At 37.2% G+C, this 20,530-nt stretch overlaps 1 protein-coding gene and 1 long non-coding RNA gene across 2 annotated transcripts; both read right to left on the reverse strand.

Moving 5' to 3' along the window:
* Positions 1-2,877: 2,877 nt before the first annotated feature.
* LOC134851542 (uncharacterized) lies at positions 2,878-4,451 on the reverse strand. The gene is made up of 2 exons (XR_010164236.1): positions 4,050-4,451; positions 2,878-3,111 (listed from the first exon to the last, which is right to left on the reverse strand). It is a non-coding gene; the product is annotated as an uncharacterized LOC134851542 (long non-coding RNA).
* Positions 4,452-12,222: 7,771 nt separating this feature from the next.
* Positions 12,223-18,118, reverse strand: LOC134851377 (phagosome assembly factor 1-like). The gene is made up of 3 exons (XM_063867434.1): positions 17,837-18,118; positions 13,681-13,903; positions 12,223-13,034 (listed from the first exon to the last, which is right to left on the reverse strand). Exons 1-3 carry the CDS (start codon positions 18,100-18,102, stop codon positions 12,306-12,308), a joined length of 1,218 nt encoding a protein of 405 aa, XP_063723504.1. The 5' UTR covers positions 18,103-18,118; the 3' UTR covers positions 12,223-12,305.
* Positions 18,119-20,530: the final 2,412 nt, after the last annotated feature.

The following is a 20,530-nucleotide window of genomic DNA, read 5'->3' on the forward strand; positions in this document are numbered from 1 at the left end:
AAATATCCAGACAATAAAAATTACTGTCGTTGCGCCCCCAGTCCGCATTTACCCCATCTTTGAAAAATTACCACCACCATCGCGCCCCAAACATGCAGGTATTATTGATAGTAATTGACTCAGTTAGATGGGGTAACTATTGACTAACGCGAATGGCACTATTTTCGATAGGTTGAGAAAAACCGAAGAAATAGCTCCCTCTAATGAATGATAGTACTGAAAGTAATAAAGGTTAACTCAAATTGATTTTCATATTTGTCCTTGCAATCCGTTTTTGACTTGTAATGCAAAAAATTACCTAAATTTTCACTTCAGTTTCAAGGTCTAATGCATTAAAATGACTTTATGTCGTCTCAAATTCTAGTAAACAAAAATCGAATAAACTTACCCGGACTGTTTAACATGATTCATAATGAACACGTGCTAAGCAGAGCTTCGCCTCTCTGGCGATACATAACCCACCACAAACATTTAAAAAAACATGAGTGCAAAAATGAAAAAAGTTGAAAAAAAAATACAACTTCTACCAAAAATTGCCAAGCAAAACATTTGAATACTAAATAAGCAGCGGAGCAAAACTTACGATGCGGTAAAAAGCGTACAATCTTTGAGCAGACATCAGTTGCGCAGAAAAAAAATGATTTTGTGGGAAAAAAAGTCATCCTGAAACTACAAGGAACAACACTTACAAGTATAATGAAAATAGCTTATAACACAAAAAAGATCTGTGATGTGGCAGCTGTTCCGACAACACGTGGGCGGACTGGAAAAAATTTAACTTCAAACATGCTGAAAAAAGTTAAGGTCCGGCCATGATTCAAACCCTAGACCTTCAGGCGACCATGTAACCTCTAGGCTAAGTGGGAACGAAATGGAAGTCGGTAAGATTCAAAAGTAAAGCAAGTAAGATATGTAAGAAAAGTTGTTTACGGGGAAAAAGTCGAGTTCCCGATTACAAGAATATTTGAAATATTTAAGAAGGTCCATTCCCTTAATACTCTTTCCTCTCCTTTATGAAGAAAATCGCATCTGGAACTTGATCAAAATTTCACACAATTTTTCAAGCGATATTTGGAATGTGGGATTTTAAGCGAAATTTGGAAAGCTCTCAATTGGTTGTTCAAATTGCCTGCGTAAAATTTAGCCGTTTTTTTTCTCTACTGCGATGCCTTAAACGTGGCTACAAACAATATAGCGCAACCTTTGCAATTTTTTAGTTGGGTAAGCTTAACTGTGAGACATATGGTATAGCTTAAACATAGAAGATTGAAAAAGAGTAATGAACGCAAGTACACATAAAAAAACTGACATTCTTGAAAAAATCCGAACTTTCGAATTTCAAAAAAAAAATAGATGCCCTTTAAGCTCTTTGAATTCTAGAACGATTTATGATTGGCGCTTTTTTGATAACATCAACCAAGTTGAGAAAAATGGATCAACTTGAAAAGTTTTTATTCCGCTGGAAATCAAAAAATTAATTTCACCTTCGAAACTAGACTTTTATGCACATTTTGAGAGTTTTTCCTGGATTAAAAAAAAACAAAAAAAATCAGTAAGACCTTCATTACTCTTAAATATAGGGAGATGGGCAGACGCATTAATAAATATAACAGATTAACTTTCATTTCAATGAAGACGTCAATTCCAACAACTGCCCACAACTTGACCAGATAGAAAAAATTCTAGCTTTGAAAAACCTAGTAGAAACAAATACACTTAATCTCAAAATTTAAAAAAAACCAGGACATTAAAAGCTAACTTGAGAAGGACAATTTCCCAAGTTATTTACAAAAAAATCGTGCCACACCGATATAAACACAGAGGCAAAGCAAAGCTTCGCATCCCTTGCGATACAAAGCAAAAGCATTGTAAATTAGCAAATAGAAAATGAGACGGAATGGACTGAAACGGAAAGCATAATAGAATTTATTTTGGAAAAAATGAAAAAATCATTTAAGAAAATCAAACAAGAAACACAACAAACAGCATCAAATAAGTGTTTACCTAGCGACTACCAAGCAAAAAATGCGTGGGTAGAAACCCCATGAGCTCAAAATCGCCATCCGCAATTGCTGTCATAAACAAATTAAGCAGTTAAATTTTAAAACTTTGAACTTTTTTTCACATAAACGACCTGAACAATTAATTAGAGCGAGCTAATGAAAATTGCTTATAGCAAAAAACCTTGATGCGGCAACTAAGCCGACAAAACATGAGCAGACAAACGAAAGTCAGGATCAATTTTTCTCGGAAAAAAAAATCATCTTGATGCATACTGATAGAAAAAAGACCACGCCGGGACTAGAATCTGAGACCTTATGGCGCGAAAGTAATCTTCTCGTTACCTCTCGACCAAGTGGGAAGGAGGCTTTAAGTTGTTGAGGTTCACTAATAAAGCAACTTTAGTTTCTTACAGATTTGTTAGAAAAAAATTTTTAGGGAAAAAAGTCTAATGCCCGATTACAACACACTTGCTCTCGCAAGTGTAAGAAGAAACTGAAACTAATTGAAGTTAAACCAAAGAAAGTGGTCATAAGCCTCCTCTTACCTTTCATTTTTCAATGAAATTAACCCATCTGAAAACGTGCAAAAATTTGGAGGAAAATATCGTTTTTAAATTCTACTTTGACCATTATAGCGAACATTCGCTTCAATCAGCAGCACGAACAGATACCAGAACAAACAATTTGGATCTTGTTCATTATCCCTCCTCGTATCTAGCAAAAAAAATTGAGTTAATTTTGCACCTTGTAACTTTGCCATTTCGCAATCAGGGGGGGGGGGGGGGGGCTAATTAACAATATCCAACTATTTTTTCCATATTTACAAACAAAAATAAACTGCAATAATTCTTCTGAGAACCTGTTAGTTTTAAACTGATATAAAAAAAGCTTATTTCACAAGTTGAAGGGAATAACAGGCCACAAAAGGGGTTTATGTGTGGCAACAAAAGAGTGAAAAGAGTGGTCAATCTCATTTTCACTTGCTATTATCTTCAGGCTTCTTTCTTCTCCGTACTTCTGCTTCGCTTTTGCTTGGCGAAGTTTATACTCTGCTGTCTTTTCTGACGGTGGAGCCTCGCTTGCTTTGCTCACATGGTCTTCAGCATACCTAGAAAAACCCGATTGATGAAAAAAATAGCCAAAAAATAGACAACACTAAGTTGGAACCGCGTTAATAAACTCAATACCTGTTTCACAACTAATTTCACGGCCAAGATCCAGTTTTATACCATGTCGAAAGAAATGCCCAAACAAACTTTGGATCTCAACAATCGGTCTCCAGTTAGCGTTCTATCCACATTAACAGTGTTTTATTTGAGACCAAGAAAACGTTATTTTCTCCTCAAATAAGATTGCAAAAACAGGTAGCAAAAACAAATGGTTAGGTTGTATTCGTGTTTTATATAAATACCCATTATTCCCGACAAACTAACGACGGGAGACCGAGTTGCTACTTGAGCCAAAATCAAAATGGCGAAAAAAGGAAGACATCAAAAGGGACAACCACAATGAAAAAAAAAGAATAGACTTTGAACTTGAAACCAAAAACAGGGTTTACTTGATCCGTAAATTCTTCTTCGAATGCGAATTTCAAGTTTCTGTTAAAGCAAACAATCTGGCTCTAGACACAGAAATCGAGCAATTTTGATTGGTTCCTGTGTCTAGTTCAGTTTTACTCACGACACTTCGAGAGTTACATTACAACATTTTTATAGTTTATTTCAATTCTACTTTTTGTTCAAATCCTAGAAGCAAATTTTAATTGCCTGTTTTTTAAAACATTTTTTGTGGACTGATCGCAGTGGTATGGCAGTTTTTCGAATGAAGTTCAGATCAGCTTTCATCAGTTGAATGAGAAGTAAGAGCGAATCTACAACTACTTTCTAATGCATTTTTGTGTTGTTTCCGTTTCAACGTAGTAACAACATATTGTATTTTTGAACCTTTTTAATGGTAAGAATTGTCTTCAACAATTTCAAAAAAATGGGGTCGATCAAAAAAAATTTTCAAACTAAACTATCGTTGAAAAGACAAAGTGAATTTCACCTGACATCAACCAATGTAATTTCAGATTCACTGTTTTTTCCTGCATTATCATGTTGTCTACTCTGATTTCGAAACAAACTAAGTGCTTCCATTGCCCCTGAGTTCAGAAACAATTCGGTCTCTTCGTTTAAAGATACATCATAACTTCCCTCGTTTGAAACATTATCTTGAAAATAATTGGTGTTTATATCGGCATTTGTCGCCACAGTCCAGTAAGATTGCGAGTGCATTTTAACCCACGAATGCCAACGTGCAACTGAGGCATAGTAAAACTGGTATCTGTTGACAACTGATTGACAATTAGAATTAAACTGATAAGATTGCAGGTTGTCTTGCCAATTCATGATGATAACTTTTAAAATAATCGAAACTCAAAAGAACCTGAAATAAAAGTTCGCTGATTCAGAAACAAATTTGTTAATTGATGTTCAAGAAACGTATTCTATTCTTGTACAGTAGAGCAAACCGAAGAAAAAAAGGTCGGCAACAAACATTCATCATCAAAAAGCTATTCTAAGATAAAAATTTAAAGAGAAGCCTTAGTTCGGCTCTCAACTAAGAGATCTCAGAATTTATTCTATAGTTACCCTATGGGATTGAAGATTGTTGAGGCTTTTCCTATTCTAAACAACAGATGCTATGATTTGTAACAGCTTACGTGAGCTCGACAACCAGCATATACGGTAATATGCTATCTTCTCACTTAAATGAGATACTTGATTTATAGAAAAGTATTCTGATAGCAATTTTGTTTATAAGCAGATAAGAATCATCAAAGATCTAGGGGACGAAAACAATTTATTCATCTTTTTTGGGTTGTTGGATCGGGACCGTAACAAAATCGGGCCCACTTCTAAAAAAAAAACTTAAACGAAAACAAAATTTTCTCCTTTTTCTTCTCCAAGATATCCTACTCGATCAGCAGTAACGCTCTTTGGGATTACCCTCCAGGCATCTAAATGTTCCGACTTTCGATACGAAAGTAACGGAATATTTGTGCTCGGGGTGGGTTTTTTTTCTTCAGACAAATTTCGACTTTTTAACTAGCCATTTTTGACGGAATTTTTTTATATCTTCAAAAGGTATTGTTGCCCTGAGCTTAAATTTGAAAAGATATTTCACCTGTGTAAAGTTATGGGGGTTTAAAGATTGGCAATTTGGGACAATTAACGCTCGATATATTTCGCGCTATTAAAGCGTAAGCGGAGATTTAATCCCTCTAATAAATCGTTCCAAATTGGTTGAAGGAAGCTTATTTGCCATAATTGATTTGTTAGAAGGAACGAAATCTATCTTTTTGTACTTTATTTGGCGTGTGGGGGGATAATTTTTACAAAAAAATTTCAAATTAAAAAAAAATTCAATTTTTTTTACCTTAAGTTTTTTCCAGTTATTACTGCTTCATAGACCTTAAAAGGCAGTCGGAACATTCGGGGCTTCGCCCTGATACGAGCAGTCTTGTTTATCTTTTGCTCTATATATGTAGCTGGTAAAGTAATTCAAATAATTCGAAGCTTAACTAACAAGCTTCGATTAACCACTTACTTAGCATATATTTCACTTCATAAATTATACTAGCAGACCCCCTGCAGCTAGCTGTTCCTGAAAAATGACATCCTTTATCACTAAGAGAAAAATAGGTTGGATGGATGTTTGACTGGTTGATGGCAGAAGGGATCAAAGGATGTTTAAATCATTGGCTGGATTTACTGTAAGGATGGATTGAAGGCAAGATGGATAGCTAGATGAACGCAGGGATGACTGTCTAGATGAATGGCTAGAGGACGACTAGTTGATTGAATGTTTGCAGGAATGGATGGCCTGCGTGATGGCTCGATCGAAGCTGAGTAGTCGGATAAATAGATGGCTTAATGGATGGATGACTGAATTGAAAGGATGGATGGATAGACTAGTTGGTTGAAAAGCTACATAGGTTGATGCCTGAATATATGACCGGCTGGCTAGTTAGATGGATTGATGACTCGATGGATAGCTAGATGAATGGATGGCTAGCTGATTGGATGGCTGTAAGGATGGATGGCGGCAGTGAGAGATGTCTGAATGGATGGATGGCCTGTTAAATGAATGGCTAGACGTATGGGTTGTTAGATGGAGATGTCTAGTTGGATTAATGGCTAGATCGACACTGGAGGGCTGCATGGATGCCTGATAGGATGCATGAAGGACTCGATAGATGGATGCGGGACGGATTGATATCTAAATGGATGGATGGCTAGACCGCTGATGAACAGCTGGAGGCAGAACTGGCTACTGAATGTGTGCATGAACTGCCGGATGATTGATGGCTGGCTGGGATGGGCGGATCGTTGGATAGATCAATAGATGGCAGGATTGATGGAAGTCTAAATTAATAGATGGAAGACTGTTTGACCGGATCGATGAAAGGCACGATGAATGAAAGGAAGGCAAAATAAATGGATGGAAGGCAGAATGGATGGGTGGATGGATGGCCAGATCGCTGAAAACCTAGATAAATGGATTGCTGGTTGGATGGACGGATATCAAGATAAATGGATAGCTGGTTGGATTGATCAATCGATGGCTTGATGTAAAATGTCTCGATGGATTGATGAATGGCTGGTTAGCATTGAGAGGTGCTAGACAGGAAGAGCGGTTAATGGATCCATGTATGGCAGAATAGATGAACAATTGGATGGCTAGTGGACTGGTTGGAATGATGGATTGGTTGAGAGGTGACTGAACTGATGGATGGTTGCTTTGATGGATGCACTGATGGCTTGTTAGCTGGTTGGCTGGATAGATGACTTGCTACATGAACGGAGATATAGCTGCTTCGATGTCTGGTTCGTTGAAGGGCTGGTTAAATTGATTGCTAGATGAATGGCTGATTGGTTGGTTGGACGGATGGATAGATTAATGGATAGATAGCTGGTTCGATGGCTAGATAGATGATTGACTTGATGAATGCTTGGCTGAATGGATGGATCGCTTGATGAATGAATAGCTTCATCGTTGGCTGGACGGATGGCTAGATGTCTTCCTGGATGCATGGCTAGATGGATTTGTCGATTAATGAATGATTGGCTGGTTGGATAGATTGATGGCTAGATGGATGGATTACTTGAATGAGTGGCTCGACGGAAAAATAACTAAGCGGATGATTGGTTGGATGAATAGCTCGATAAAGTGATGGATTGATGGATGGCTAGTTTGATGATTTTAGGCTTGATCGATTGGTTTATAGCTTGATGAATGGATTGCTAGCTGGGAGGATAGCTAAATGGAGAGATGGCTTGTTGGATGTATGGATGGATGACTGGATCAGATAACACTCGAAAGATTTGAGCGGTCAAACTTAAAGGCCCTACCTGCAACCCCTTTGGTAGTTTCACATCCCACCGCCTTAGGGTCGAAAAGTTCAAAACTTGAAAGAAAAATCGAATTTGAGCTTTTTATAATTTTTTAAAATAAAAAACAACATGTCAAAAATTAAAAGATATTGTTGCCTCCAAAAGATATTGTTGCCCTGAGCTTAAATTTGAAAAGATATTTCACCTGTGATAATTTTTTGTTAAGTTATGGGGGTTTAAAGATTGGCAATTTGGGACAATTAACGCTCGATATATTTCGCGCTAATAAAGCGTAAGCGGAGATTTAATCCGTCTAATAAATCGTTCCAAATTGGTTGAAGGAAGCTTATTTGCCATAATTGATTTGTTAGAAGGAACGAAATCTATCTTTTTGTACTTTATTTGGCGTGTGGGGGGATAATTTTCACAAAAAAACTCAAATTAAAAAAATTCAATTTTTTTACCTTAAGTTTTTTCCAGTTATTACTGCTTCATAGACCTTAAAAGGCAGTCGGAACATTCAGGGCTTCGCCCTGATACGAGCAGTCTTGTTTATCTTTTGCTCTATATATGTAGCTGGTAAAGTAATTCAAATAATTCGAAGCTTAACTATCAAGCTTCGATTAACCACTTACTTAGCATATATTTCACTTCATAAATTATACTAGCAGACCCCCTGCATGTTTGACCGGAAGACTGTTTGACCGGATCGATGAAAGGCACGATGAATGAATGGAAGGCAAAATAAATGGATGGAAGGCAGAATGGATGGCCAGATCGCTGAAAACCTAGATAAATGGATTGCTGGTTGGATGGACGGATATCAAGATAAATGGATAGCTGGTTGGATTGATCAATCGATGGCTTGATGTAAAATGGCTTGATGGATTGATGAATGGCTGGTTAGCATTGAGAGGTGCTAGACAGGAAGAGCGGTTAATGGATCTATGTATGGCAGAATAGATGAACAATTGGATGGCTAGTGGACTGGTTGGAATGATGGATTGGTTGAGAGGTGACTGAACTGATGGATGGTTGCTTTGATGGATGCACTGATGGCTTGTTAGCTGGTTGGCTGGATAGATGACTGGCTACATGAACGGAGATATAGCTGTTCGATGTCTGGTTCGTTGAAGGGCTGGTTAAATTGATTGCTAGATGAATGGCTGATTGGTTGGTTGGACGGATGGATAGATTAATGGATAGATAGCTGGTTCGATGGCTAGATAGATGATTGACTTGATGAATGCTTGGCTGAATGGATGGATCGCTTGATGAATGAATAGCTTCATCGTTGGCTGGACGGATGGCTAGATGTCTTCCTGGATGCATGGCTAGATGGATTTGTCGATTAATGAATGATTGGCTGGTTGGATAGATTGATGGCTAGATGGATGGATTACTTGAATGAGTGGCTCGACGGAAAAATAACTAAGCGGATGATTGGTTGGATGAATAGCTCGATAAAGTGATGGATTGATGGATGGCTAGTTTGATGATTTTAGGCTTGATCGATTGGTTTATAGCTTGATGAATGGATTGCTAGCTGGGAGGATAGCTAAATGGAGAGATGGCTTGTTGGATGTATGGATGGATGACTGGATCAGATAACACTCGAAAGATTTGAGCGGTCAAACTTAAAGGCCCTACCTGCAACCCCTTTGGTAGTTTCACATCCCACCGCCTTAGGGTCGAAAAGTTCAAAACTTGAAAGAAAAATCGAATTTGAGCTTTTTATAATTTTTTAAAATAAAAAACAACATGTCAAAAATTAAAAGATATTGTTGCCTCCAAAAGATATTGTTGCCCTGAGCTTAAATTTGAAAAGATATTTCACCTGTGATAATTTTTTGTTAAGTTATGGGGGTTTAAAGATTGGCAATTTGGGACAATTAACGCTCGATATATTTCGCGCTAATAAAGCGTAAGCGGAGATTTAATCCGTCTAATAAATCGTTCCAAATTGGTTGAAGGAAGCTTATTTGCCATAATTGATTTGTTAGAAGGAACGAAATCTATCTTTTTGTACTTTATTTGGCGTGTGGGGGGATAATTTTCACAAAAAAACTCAAATTAAAAAAATTCAATTTTTTTACCTTAAGTTTTTTCCAGTTATTACTGCTTCATAGACCTTAAAAGGCAGTCGGAACATTCAGGGCTTCGCCCTGATACGAGCAGTCTTGTTTATCTTTTGCTCTATATATGTAGCTGGTAAAGTAATTCAAATAATTCGAAGCTTAACTATCAAGCTTCGATTAACCACTTACTTAGCATATATTTCACTTCATAAATTATACTAGCAGACCCCCTGCATGTTTGACCGGAAGACTGTTTGACCGGATCGATGAAAGGCACGATGAATGAATGGAAGGCAAAATAAATGGATGGAAGGCAGAATGGATGGCCAGATCGCTGAAAACCTAGATAAATGGATTGCTGGTTGGATGGACGGATATCAAGATAAATGGATAGCTGGTTGGATTGATCAATCGATGGCTTGATGTAAAATGGCTTGATGGATTGATGAATGGCTGGTTAGCATTGAGAGGTGCTAGACAGGAAGAGCGGTTAATGGATCTATGTATGGCAGAATAGATGAACAATTGGATGGCTAGTGGACTGGTTGGAATGATGGATTGGTTGAGAGGTGACTGAACTGATGGATGGTTGCTTTGATGGATGCACTGATGGCTTGTTAGCTGGTTGGCTCGATAGATGACTGGCTACATGAACGGAGATATAGCTGTTCGATGTCTGGTTCGTTGAAGGGCTGGTTAAATTGATTGCTAGATGAATGGCTGATTGGTTGGTTGGACGGATGGATAGATTAATGGATAGATAGCTGGTTCGATGGCTAGATAGATGATTGACTTGATGAATGCTTGGCTGAATGGATGGATCGCTTGATGAATGAATAGCTTCATCGTTGGCTGGACGGATGGCTAGATGTCTTCCTGGATGCATGGCTAGATGGATTTGTCGATTAATGAATGATTGGCTGGTTGGATAGATTGATGGCTAGATGGATGGATTACTTGAATGAGTGGCTCGACGGAAAAATAACTGGGCGGATGATTGGTTGGATGAATAGCTCGATAAAGTGATGGATTGATGGATGGCTAGTTTGATGATTTTAGGCTTGATCGATTGGTTTATAGCTTGATGAATGGATTGCTAGCTGGGAGGATAGCTAAATGGAGAGATGGCTTGTTGGATGTATGGATGGATGACTGGATCAGATAACACTCGAAAGATTTGAGCGGTCAAACTTAAAGGCCCTACCTGCAACCCCTTTGGTAGTTTCACATCCCACCGCCTTAGGGTCGAAAAGTTCAAAACTTGAAAGAAAAATCAAATTTGAGCTTTTAATAATTTTTTTAAATAAAAAACATCATGTCAAAAATTAAAAGATTAAGCGTTCATAGTCAGCAGGCCATATCTGCAACTGCTAGGAGTACGCTGACATCGCACTACCGAATGGTTGACAATTTCAAATTTTGAGAAGTCTTTTCAATGATTGAAATCTTTAAGGTTTTTGTTCTGAAAAACCATTAAAACGCCATATCTTGGAAAAAGACGTCGAGCAGTCAATTTTGGTGGCATGACTTGCCACCCTTTGAGAGTACCCTACAGCCCAAAACTAAATGATAAGGACCTGCTAATTTTTTGAAATTTTTCAAACCTAATTTTAGTAAAATAATTGTATGAAATTTTGAAAAGAAGATTATTTCGGAAGGTAAAAGATTTTGAGCACTCATATTTGGAGCCAAAACTTGCAACTTCTCATAGTACCCTGACACAACCTCACTATTGGGGTCGGAATTTCAAATTTGACGAGTCTTTTAACGCTAAGTTTTTTTAAAAAAATTTTAAAAAAATGTCATAAAAAATATTCTCTGATATTTTGAAGATGAAGATACTATTTGTCTAATGCCCATGAAAAACACATCACAAAAAATGGCGAACTTTTATTTGAAAACAGTTTTAAAAATGCGGATTTTTGGGCATTATACCTTTCTTAATTCTTTTTAGGTTAGTGAGAAGCTCAATTTAACAAAATTTTCCAAATTTTGATCAAGAAGTTTATTGTCAGTTTGATTAATTGGCGCAGAGGCGGAGCGGAGCTTCGCATCATTTGCGATACAACACAAATATTTAAAAAAGAAGTCGCAAACATAAAAAAAATGTTGAAAGAAATCAGGTCTACCAAAATTTTCATGTCTCGATAAAAATTCATTCAGAGCAAAGATGTCAAGCAAAACAATTCAATATTAAATTAGCAACGGAACAAAATTTACGAAGCGGAAACACAGCTGCAAATCTTTGAGCAGACACAGGTTGAGCGGCAAAAAAAGTGTCTTGTAAAAAAAATTTTACCCCCCCCCCCTTAAACTACAATGATCAACAGTTGCAACTATAATGAAACTTGCTTACTGCGCAAAAAACATCCATGATATGGCAACAAAGCCGACAAAACTTGTGCAGACTAATGAAAGTCCGGCAATTCAAATTTCACCGGAAAAAACTCAATTACATTAATACTGAAATCAAACAAGGTCCGGCCGGGACTCAAACCCCAGACCTTAGACTGCCACGCCGACCACGTTATCTCTATGCCAAGTGAGAATGAACCTAAGGCATTAATAGGTATGAATGCACATCTGTAGTTATTAGAGCGTTTCAAAAAAAATTCATGAACAAAAAAAAATCACCAAGACCTATATAGAGCCTTCACTACGTTCATCCGCGCTGCGTGCAATCCCACAATTTTACTTCTGCCTCAAATTTAACGAATATAACCTTTTTCCCTTAGCCGTGCTGTTTCAAATGAAAAAGAACAATCAATAGATGATTATTTAAATTACCCCTAAGCTGCTAAATACTACTTTCATAATTTAATATATTTACAATGCCAATACAACAACTATTCAGTATCAAAAATAGTGACAGAGGCAATATAGCTATTCTGCATTACTTCTATGATCATATTTGCAATATTGTAACAAAATGTGGGTCCGAAGGGGTTCGTGTTGTTATCACACGACGCCCTGGTAAGAACCACCGGTTTATCATGACTGCATATATCTGAGATTTGTTCCCACTTAGTAAACGGCTTTATGGACTGTTTTCCGCTCTCAATATGGGGTAGTGAAATATTAAACTGACATCTGTGGTATATATTAAAATGGTAGTGACATGGAAAGTTTGTGTGCATTATTATTTTTTTCACTGTGTGTTTCTCTCCGTCCATCAAAACATCAACACCCAGCGTGAAATAATTCAGAAAATAGTGGGAAACTTTGTCGTCATTCAGCCTCGATCCTGAAGGTGTGTGAATTCTCATTTTATCATCCGGTTTGTAGAACATTTTATTCGGCGCTCCGAAGTCGCTTAGAACTCTGTCACAAGTGTCGCCAATTCGCAACCAACGCTCTACTCGTGTTCGCTTTTCGCCACCACGTGCAGCCGCCGCAGAGCTATTCAGCACATCTTCTCTGATGAACGTGAATTTGAGCTCTGTTAGTTTGTAGTCGTCTTGCAAAATCCCTTCCACTTTTTCCGCAAAAATGTTGCCGTAGAAATATTGCGGGGGAACAGGAGGGGCGGTACATTCCAATAGGTTATTTCCAGTGTATATCTGCAATTTGGACACCTTAAAAAAACAGCACAACATACTGAGATTGACGAAATATTGGAATTATTATCATCCTCAGCCTACCCTCACCTACAAAGCCGCTTCATTAAATGTTAACTTCGGTACTTTTAGATGCAGAACATTGCGTATTAACACGCACGCAACGCTACAGATCTGCAAACTGCAACGAGAAACACATCAGGGAGATGGATTTCAACTTGTTCTGTTTCAGAGGGGCGTATAATAATTTGGTCCGAAACACAGACATCTTCAACCAAAAAAAATTGATTCCAATTGATTCAAAAGACACTTAGCATAATGGTACGGCTTTCAATTTGAAATCGACATATCGTGTATTCGATCCCCTGCCATAACAATGATAGCTTGTGAGAATGAGCTCTCTTGACCTCTAGCTTCAGCTCTACCACCGCCTAGACCCTAACCCAACCCAGTTCAAGACGCAAAAAGGGCCATTCCTCCCAAAAAAGAGCTTCACTCAACAAACTAACGCTGTCTGGAGTGTGTGGAAATAAGATGAACATTCTATGATTAGACAGGTCTGATAGGCTTTCATAGATCCTTCCGCGAATCGCAGAAACCACAATTAATTCATCTATTAGTAACGAATATTGGAACAGCAACTTGATTTATTTGCATTACTAACCAAAGGAGGCTCACTGAACTGTATAGCTCCAAGTCCTGTCATCTGTGAAGATATCAAGTTGGGATCTGCAGGAAACTGGAATTGAAGACCTCTAAACTTGAGCTCGAACATCTGATTAACTGCGTCATACACTCCGGGATGTGTTGCCCCGAAGCAGTGGTCAATTTTGTCTAGAGAAGGAACTTCACCGTTGTGGCTTATGACAGATCCACAGTACTTAAGGCTGAAACATTTCATTACATTTTCAAAAACAAAACAATTGAAAGCCGAATTGAAAAAATGGTATATTAGGCAAGCAATCATTTAGCACAGCGGCGAAGCTGAACTTCGCAATAAGGGATTAAAGATTTCAAAACAGAGGCGAAGCAGAGCTTCGCACCACTTGCGATACAACTCAAACGCAGCAGTGCAAGCTAGCGAATAGAAAATGAGGAAATAAGAGAATCGAAAAAAAAACTTTTTTGGGATTAAATGAAAATAATTTCAGAAAAATAGTCGAAAAACACAACCACCAGTAATAAATAAGCTTCAAGTATTTACTGAGCGGCACCTTAGCCGACAACAAAAGGGTAGACGCCCATTTAGCCTAAAACAAAAGATACCATATAAAACTGTAGTCATAAAAAAGTTTGAGCAATTAAAATATAAAACTTTGAAATCCTGCAACAGAAACTACCTGCATTGAAAAAATCAATTATTTTTGCCTTTGACGCGACTCAAATTACGCTGCCTACGCCAAAAAAAAATAAACTGAAACCAGTAAGACTTAAGAAAGTTTTAGAGCTAAAAAAAAAGAAAAAGGAAAATAAGAGTAAACCAAAAAACATTGTTGGATAAGAGTAAACCAAACCTTCCACATACGATGGAAATTGCTGACAGCACAAAAAATTCGATGTGGCAATACATACTGATAGAAATAAAGTCCTGCCGGGACTCGAACCGCATACTTAACGGTACAAAGGCATCCCCGTTATCTCTAGACCAAGGAGCAAAAGGTCTTGAAGTTCCTAAAGTTTCGCAAGTGTGAAGAACAGAAAACATTCAGGAAGCAAAAAAATGAAAACAAACAAAAATATCTTATGGCAGCTTAATAACATGCATAATATTATAATCTGTTGAAATCGCTACCAGAAAAGTCTAGAATCAATGATACAGTGTTGGAAAGTCACAAAAAATCCTAAAACCAACAAAAGAAATTACAAGGCAGATAAAAGCAAAAATTGTGAAAACGACAACATTTGCTTAACACAGAGCTGGAACAAGACATTTCTCTTCGTATAGATTAATCGAATTACAGCCCTCATAACATTGATAAAAACTACAAAAATAGTTTTCCTTATTTCTTAAAATTAGTCCCATTGTTAGTGCTTGTTGTGACGAGAGAACTATTAAAATTCATATAAAGGTTGTCAATTTAGCAGAATCGACAACAGTTGTCTTCAAAAAACGGAGAACTAACAATTAAAAATGAAAGCAAGGCTAGCCGGTTTTATGCCAAACAAGGGCTACATGAAACATCCAAAACTTGCTTTCTTTATAGTAAAATCAATTTTTTTATCCTAAAAGTCAGTAAAACCAGAAAAAACAGCAACAAATTTCCATACACAGAGGCGAAGCGGAACTTCGCACCACTCGCGTTACAACACACACATAAAAAAAGACATTAAAAGCCGAAAACCAAAATAAAAATTTTGAAAAAAACTAGGTCATATTAACTTTCACATATCTCGATAGAAGTTCATTCCAGGCGACCATGCCAGACACTTGAATTGTAAATCAGCAATGGAACAAACTTTACGAAACAAAATTCACGGAACAAAACTTACGAAAAAAACAAAGCCGACAATCTTTGAGCAGAAACAAGTTGAGCCGAAAAAAAATATTTTATAAAAAAAGTTTTAAGCCCCACTTTAAACAACAATGGACAACACATTCACTGCTAATTAAAATGAAAGTTGTTTAGAGCACAAGAAAAATCAGATGCGGCAGCAAGCCAACAATCTTCGAGCTGAAACCAATTTAACAGAACAAAAAATGGATTTTGATTTTTTAAAAACGTTTCAAGTAATCCTTGAAACTATAATGAACAGCACTTGCAGTAGCAACTACAATGAAAGTTGCTTACAGAAGACACCAACTGAACCGAAAATAAGAAGAGTTAAAGAATTATTTTTAAACAATTTTTCAAGGACCACTGAAATTACGAGGAAAAACACTTGCAACTACAATGAAAATTATCTACAGCACGAAAAAATCCGTAGTCACAATTTAGTCGACAAAACTTGACCGAACAAACAAAAAGCTTACAATTCAATTTTCTCGGATTTTTTTCTTCAATTTCATTGATACTGAAAAAAACGAGGTCCGGCTACGACTCGAACCCCAGACCTTAGAATGCAGAGGCAACTGCTTTACCTCCAGGCCAGGGGGAAGCAACCTGCAAGATGTTAAGAGAAGAGAAAAGAAATCAACTGCATAGTCAGCAAGTGATTCAACTGATTTTGTTAAATTAGTTGTTAACTAGAAAAAAATATGTATTCCAATTTGATAACGCTTTCTATTCGCAAGCGTAATAACAAACGTTAATCGATCGCGTTACCTGCTCCAAATTAAACTAAATCTAAAAAATTTCAGAGGCAGTTTTTCTCAACGCTGGTACAATTTTTTCTTTCAAATCACGACTGAAAGGGCTTTAATATGATATATTACTCGGCCCATTCAAACGAATCAACAACATTCGAATCACGACTCAAAGAGCTCAAATTTGATATTAATTACTCGGCCCATTCCGATGATAATTTGTAGTACCTGGTTTTGCGAGGAAAAAACGCCCGAATACCAAGTTCCTCACCATTTTTAATGGTCGGAGCAAAAAACATTCTATTTTGAGCAAATATATATTTTTAAAGTTTTAAGAAAATGATTATTGCCAAACTTAGCGCCATCTTAAGCTTCCACAATTAGTTTTCTTTCTAATAAAACTAAGCTTTACTAATGTAAATGACCAATTTTCGGATAATGTACGTTACTCGATCGCTTTACTGGACACTGAGACAATTTTATGAAAAAATTTTTGAATCCCTACGAATCACGACTCATCAAGTGCTTTAATATGATATATCTTTCGACCCATTCCGATGATTTTTTGTGATTATTATTTTGCTTAGGAACCGAAAACATAGCCAACAGACAGTTGAAAAGTGTAAGAGAACAAGGAAACCTAAATGTTCGAAATTTTTTCAATTTTCGAAATAAAAACGTATCACGTTGAACCTCTTTGAATTTCAAATACTGCTAATAGTTGGCACTTTTTTCGGACACTTATCCATTTAGAAAAACTGGATCAGTAGGTAAACTTTCCACTGTGAAATTAGGAAAATTAAGTCCATAGTTGAAACAAAAATTCATTCACATTTTTCGTATTCTTTTCCTTGCTGTTCGATAGGTGAGTTTGCCTTCCTTTCAACAAAGAAAATGAACTGAACTTCAAATAATAAATTTGAGCAAAACAAGTTTAATTGTTTTACTGAAAAAAAAATCATCAAGACCTATATAATTGAATTAAAATAAAATTTTCACTAGTCGGAACAAAAAACTTGATACACGTAATGCAGAAAAACCTTAGATCGAAAAAAAATCAACAAAAACATCAATTTTATTGCACGTTGGAAACACCTGGTTTGCAAAAATTTCAAATTCCTTGGTATTTTGCTCCACTTGAAACAAAGCAAATTTGAAGCAAAGCAAAACTGAGAATAAGCTTGATGCGAAGTTCGCAGAACACAATTTGGCCAAAAAACTGGTACTTTTAGCATTAACGCTTATTTTCTCAAACACATTTTCAGTTTTTCTTTATCACAAATATGCTTTATTTTAAAAAGGGCTAGCGGCACAAACAGAAAAATCATGACTTAGAAAAAATTCTCAGGTTTGCAGTATATTGTAGTAAATACCTCCAAAATTTTTAGCAACGACCACGCTGATAATGTGGTGTTGTACAAAACGTCCATAATGAAGTGGCTTTTATAGGCTGTAGTGTTATAGTATTAAGTGTTTCTGTTGAACAAATTGTTCTCCTTAAACATTCTGCTGCTTGATTTGATAACACTTGTAATTTCGAATGTACTGAAGATATTAACCCATTAAAGGAACTTACTTTATCAACGACAAGTCGGCTATTTCAATCACTTTCAGTGTCTGGGAAAAGGGATCAAAATAGAGTCTGAGGCCATCGGACGGCAACGCAACTATCAAATCGTTCTCCAATGGATCTTGTTCGTTGAAAATGACGTGAACTGTTTTTACAACTGTATGTTGTTTTCTCAATGTGGTGACAGCAAACTGGAATGGCATTCCCAGCGTGAATTCCATAGAATCATTCGTCATACCCCTTTCGGGCATTATTTCGAATTCTAGCGGCATTTCACAAAGATCTCTGAAACTACAATACATTCACAATAAATCGCTTTAAACTATTATAAACTTCTCACTTGTCGAGCCCGTTCGTGAAAAATCCCATGATGCAAAATAGAAGAGAATTGATAGACAGACACAGCATGGAAAACAATGGTTGGCATGGTCTTTCTTGCCTCAAAAGTGCAGGGAGATTCTCTAGGCATTCAAACCTGAATGCCCTTATAAAGCAGAGTCTATCATCTACTCACATTCCGTCTGTTTTAGAACCACGACACCTCTACAGGACCGATCAGAAGCGACCAGACGGTTTGACGCTCGTTCCATGGGCTGATGGTAAGCAGCTCTTGTGGGATGTAACGGTAGTAGACTCCTTAGCTCCTTGTAGGATTAATGCCGGGTCTGTTTGTAACCCTGGTACGGCTGCCGCTGAAGCGGAAGAGCGAAAAATTAATTGACAAGTATAAAGATCTTGTAAATGATGGATATCTTTATCAACCGCTAGCTTTTGAAATTCAGGGCGCGGCCGGCCCCAGCACAGAAGTTTTTTTGAGCAAGCTTTGTAAGAACCTAAGCATATGCACTGAGGAACCCAGAGCAGGCAGCTTTTTAAAACAGAGAATCTCCCTGGCAATACAGATTGCGAACGCCGCTTGCGTACTCGGAACAATAAATGACAAAATAACTTTCGACGAAATTTTTTTTTACTTGTAACACTTGTATATTATATTATCTCGTGTCGAGTTGCGTGTTCTTATTGAAGAAACGTAACCCGTATCGATTTTAATTGAAAAGGACTTAAACACTTGTCATCTTCTTTTATCATTATCACTTCCATATCTAGAAAACTCCAAGGATTTTGACTGGAATACATGATGAAGGGACTCATGACTGTAACCTCGGTTACTATGATACTTTTGACCTTCTGATTAACCTGCGGGGATTTGAAAATTTCGTGAAAAAAATAATAAAGCGCAAAACAATTATTATAATAATAATATCACAGGCGAAGTCGCATATACAATCAAAAATATGACCGAAAACGCTACTGGGAAAACTGAATGAGTAAAATTTTGAGTCTACAAATTTTCTTAAGTGACGCACGCCAATTATGAGTCTGAATAATTGATAAGTGGCGCAAGCCAATTATGACGCATCAGCAGTAGTAGTCAAGTTGAAAAAGAAAGAAAGTTACCAACATGCCTCAATTTATAGAGCGGACGCATTTTAACTTTGGTTGGAAAAGAAAAACATAAATGTATCGCAGGATAGGGGTGTAACCTCCAATTTGTATCGAAAACCAAACAAGATATTGGGACTATACTGAACTATAGAAGCTGCGCCCCAACTCAGTATAAGCATAGTGTTATCCATAGCACTGCACCAGGGACTTCGATACCGACAAACTTCCGGTATCGGTATCGGGCATCTAATTTGAAGTATCGGTATCGGTATCGTTTTTGCTGCTTAAGTGGTATCGGTATCGTTTTTTCTGAAAATAGCTTTTGAGTATCGGGAAAAGTATCGTTTTGTATTGTATCTTAAAATAGACTCCGTGAACGCGAAAATTTAAGTGGACCGAAATTAAGGTGAAAACTGAAAAGGTGAAATTAAGGAATTTAAGGTGAAAATTATAATGACCGACCGAGCGAAAACTGACAAAGTATCGGAATTTAAAATTTCAAGTATCGTTTCCATCAAAAATTGCGATAAATCCAGATCGAGTATCGATATCGTTATCGAAGTATCGGAGACAAAAAAAGTATCGGTATCGAGTATCGATATATTGATGTATCGAACGATACTATCGATATAGTATCGTGCTCCCTGCACTGCACACAGAGGTTTTAGGAGAACATCTAACAGGGAACAATTTGATAAGGCTATGGAACTAATAGAGCGCAATGGCAGACAAATAAGTACCCCGAAAAATCGTCCGCAAACGTGTCGGCAAACGTCCTGTGCAAAATCATCGAGGGTAAGGGCAAGCCCCTGGATAGTGAGAGGAGTTCATCAACTCAATCACCAAAGGATGTGAAGGCCCCAATGCTGATTGTGCAAAAAAGCTGCTGCGGCGCTAAGAACAAGGAGAATGCTACTCCAAAAGTAAAACACTAGAGGCAATTTATATCAGGAAATAGGGTACCAAAACCAAAATTTTGAAAGCAGTTTACGAAAGTTAGCCAACGTTCAAGTGGTTTTCACTACAAGAAAATTAGAATCTTGTTTACCATCACTGAAGTCAGCAATTTCTAGTGACCTCAAGCTAAGAGTGGTTTCAAAACTTTCAAATAATGGATGCACTTTCAGCTATGTTCGACATTTGACCACCAGGAGTGAGGAACATAAGAAAGCAGACTCACCGGTAGGCCTCCCCCTTCAGCAATGCAGTATTGAGGTAAATAGCGCAGATCTTAGTTGGGAAGTTTTAGCTAGG

The sequence above is a fragment of the Symsagittifera roscoffensis genome, chromosome 7 (genome assembly GCF_963678635.1).
Source record: "Symsagittifera roscoffensis chromosome 7, txSymRosc1.1, whole genome shotgun sequence".
NCBI lineage: Eukaryota > Metazoa > Xenacoelomorpha > Acoela > Convolutidae > Symsagittifera > Symsagittifera roscoffensis.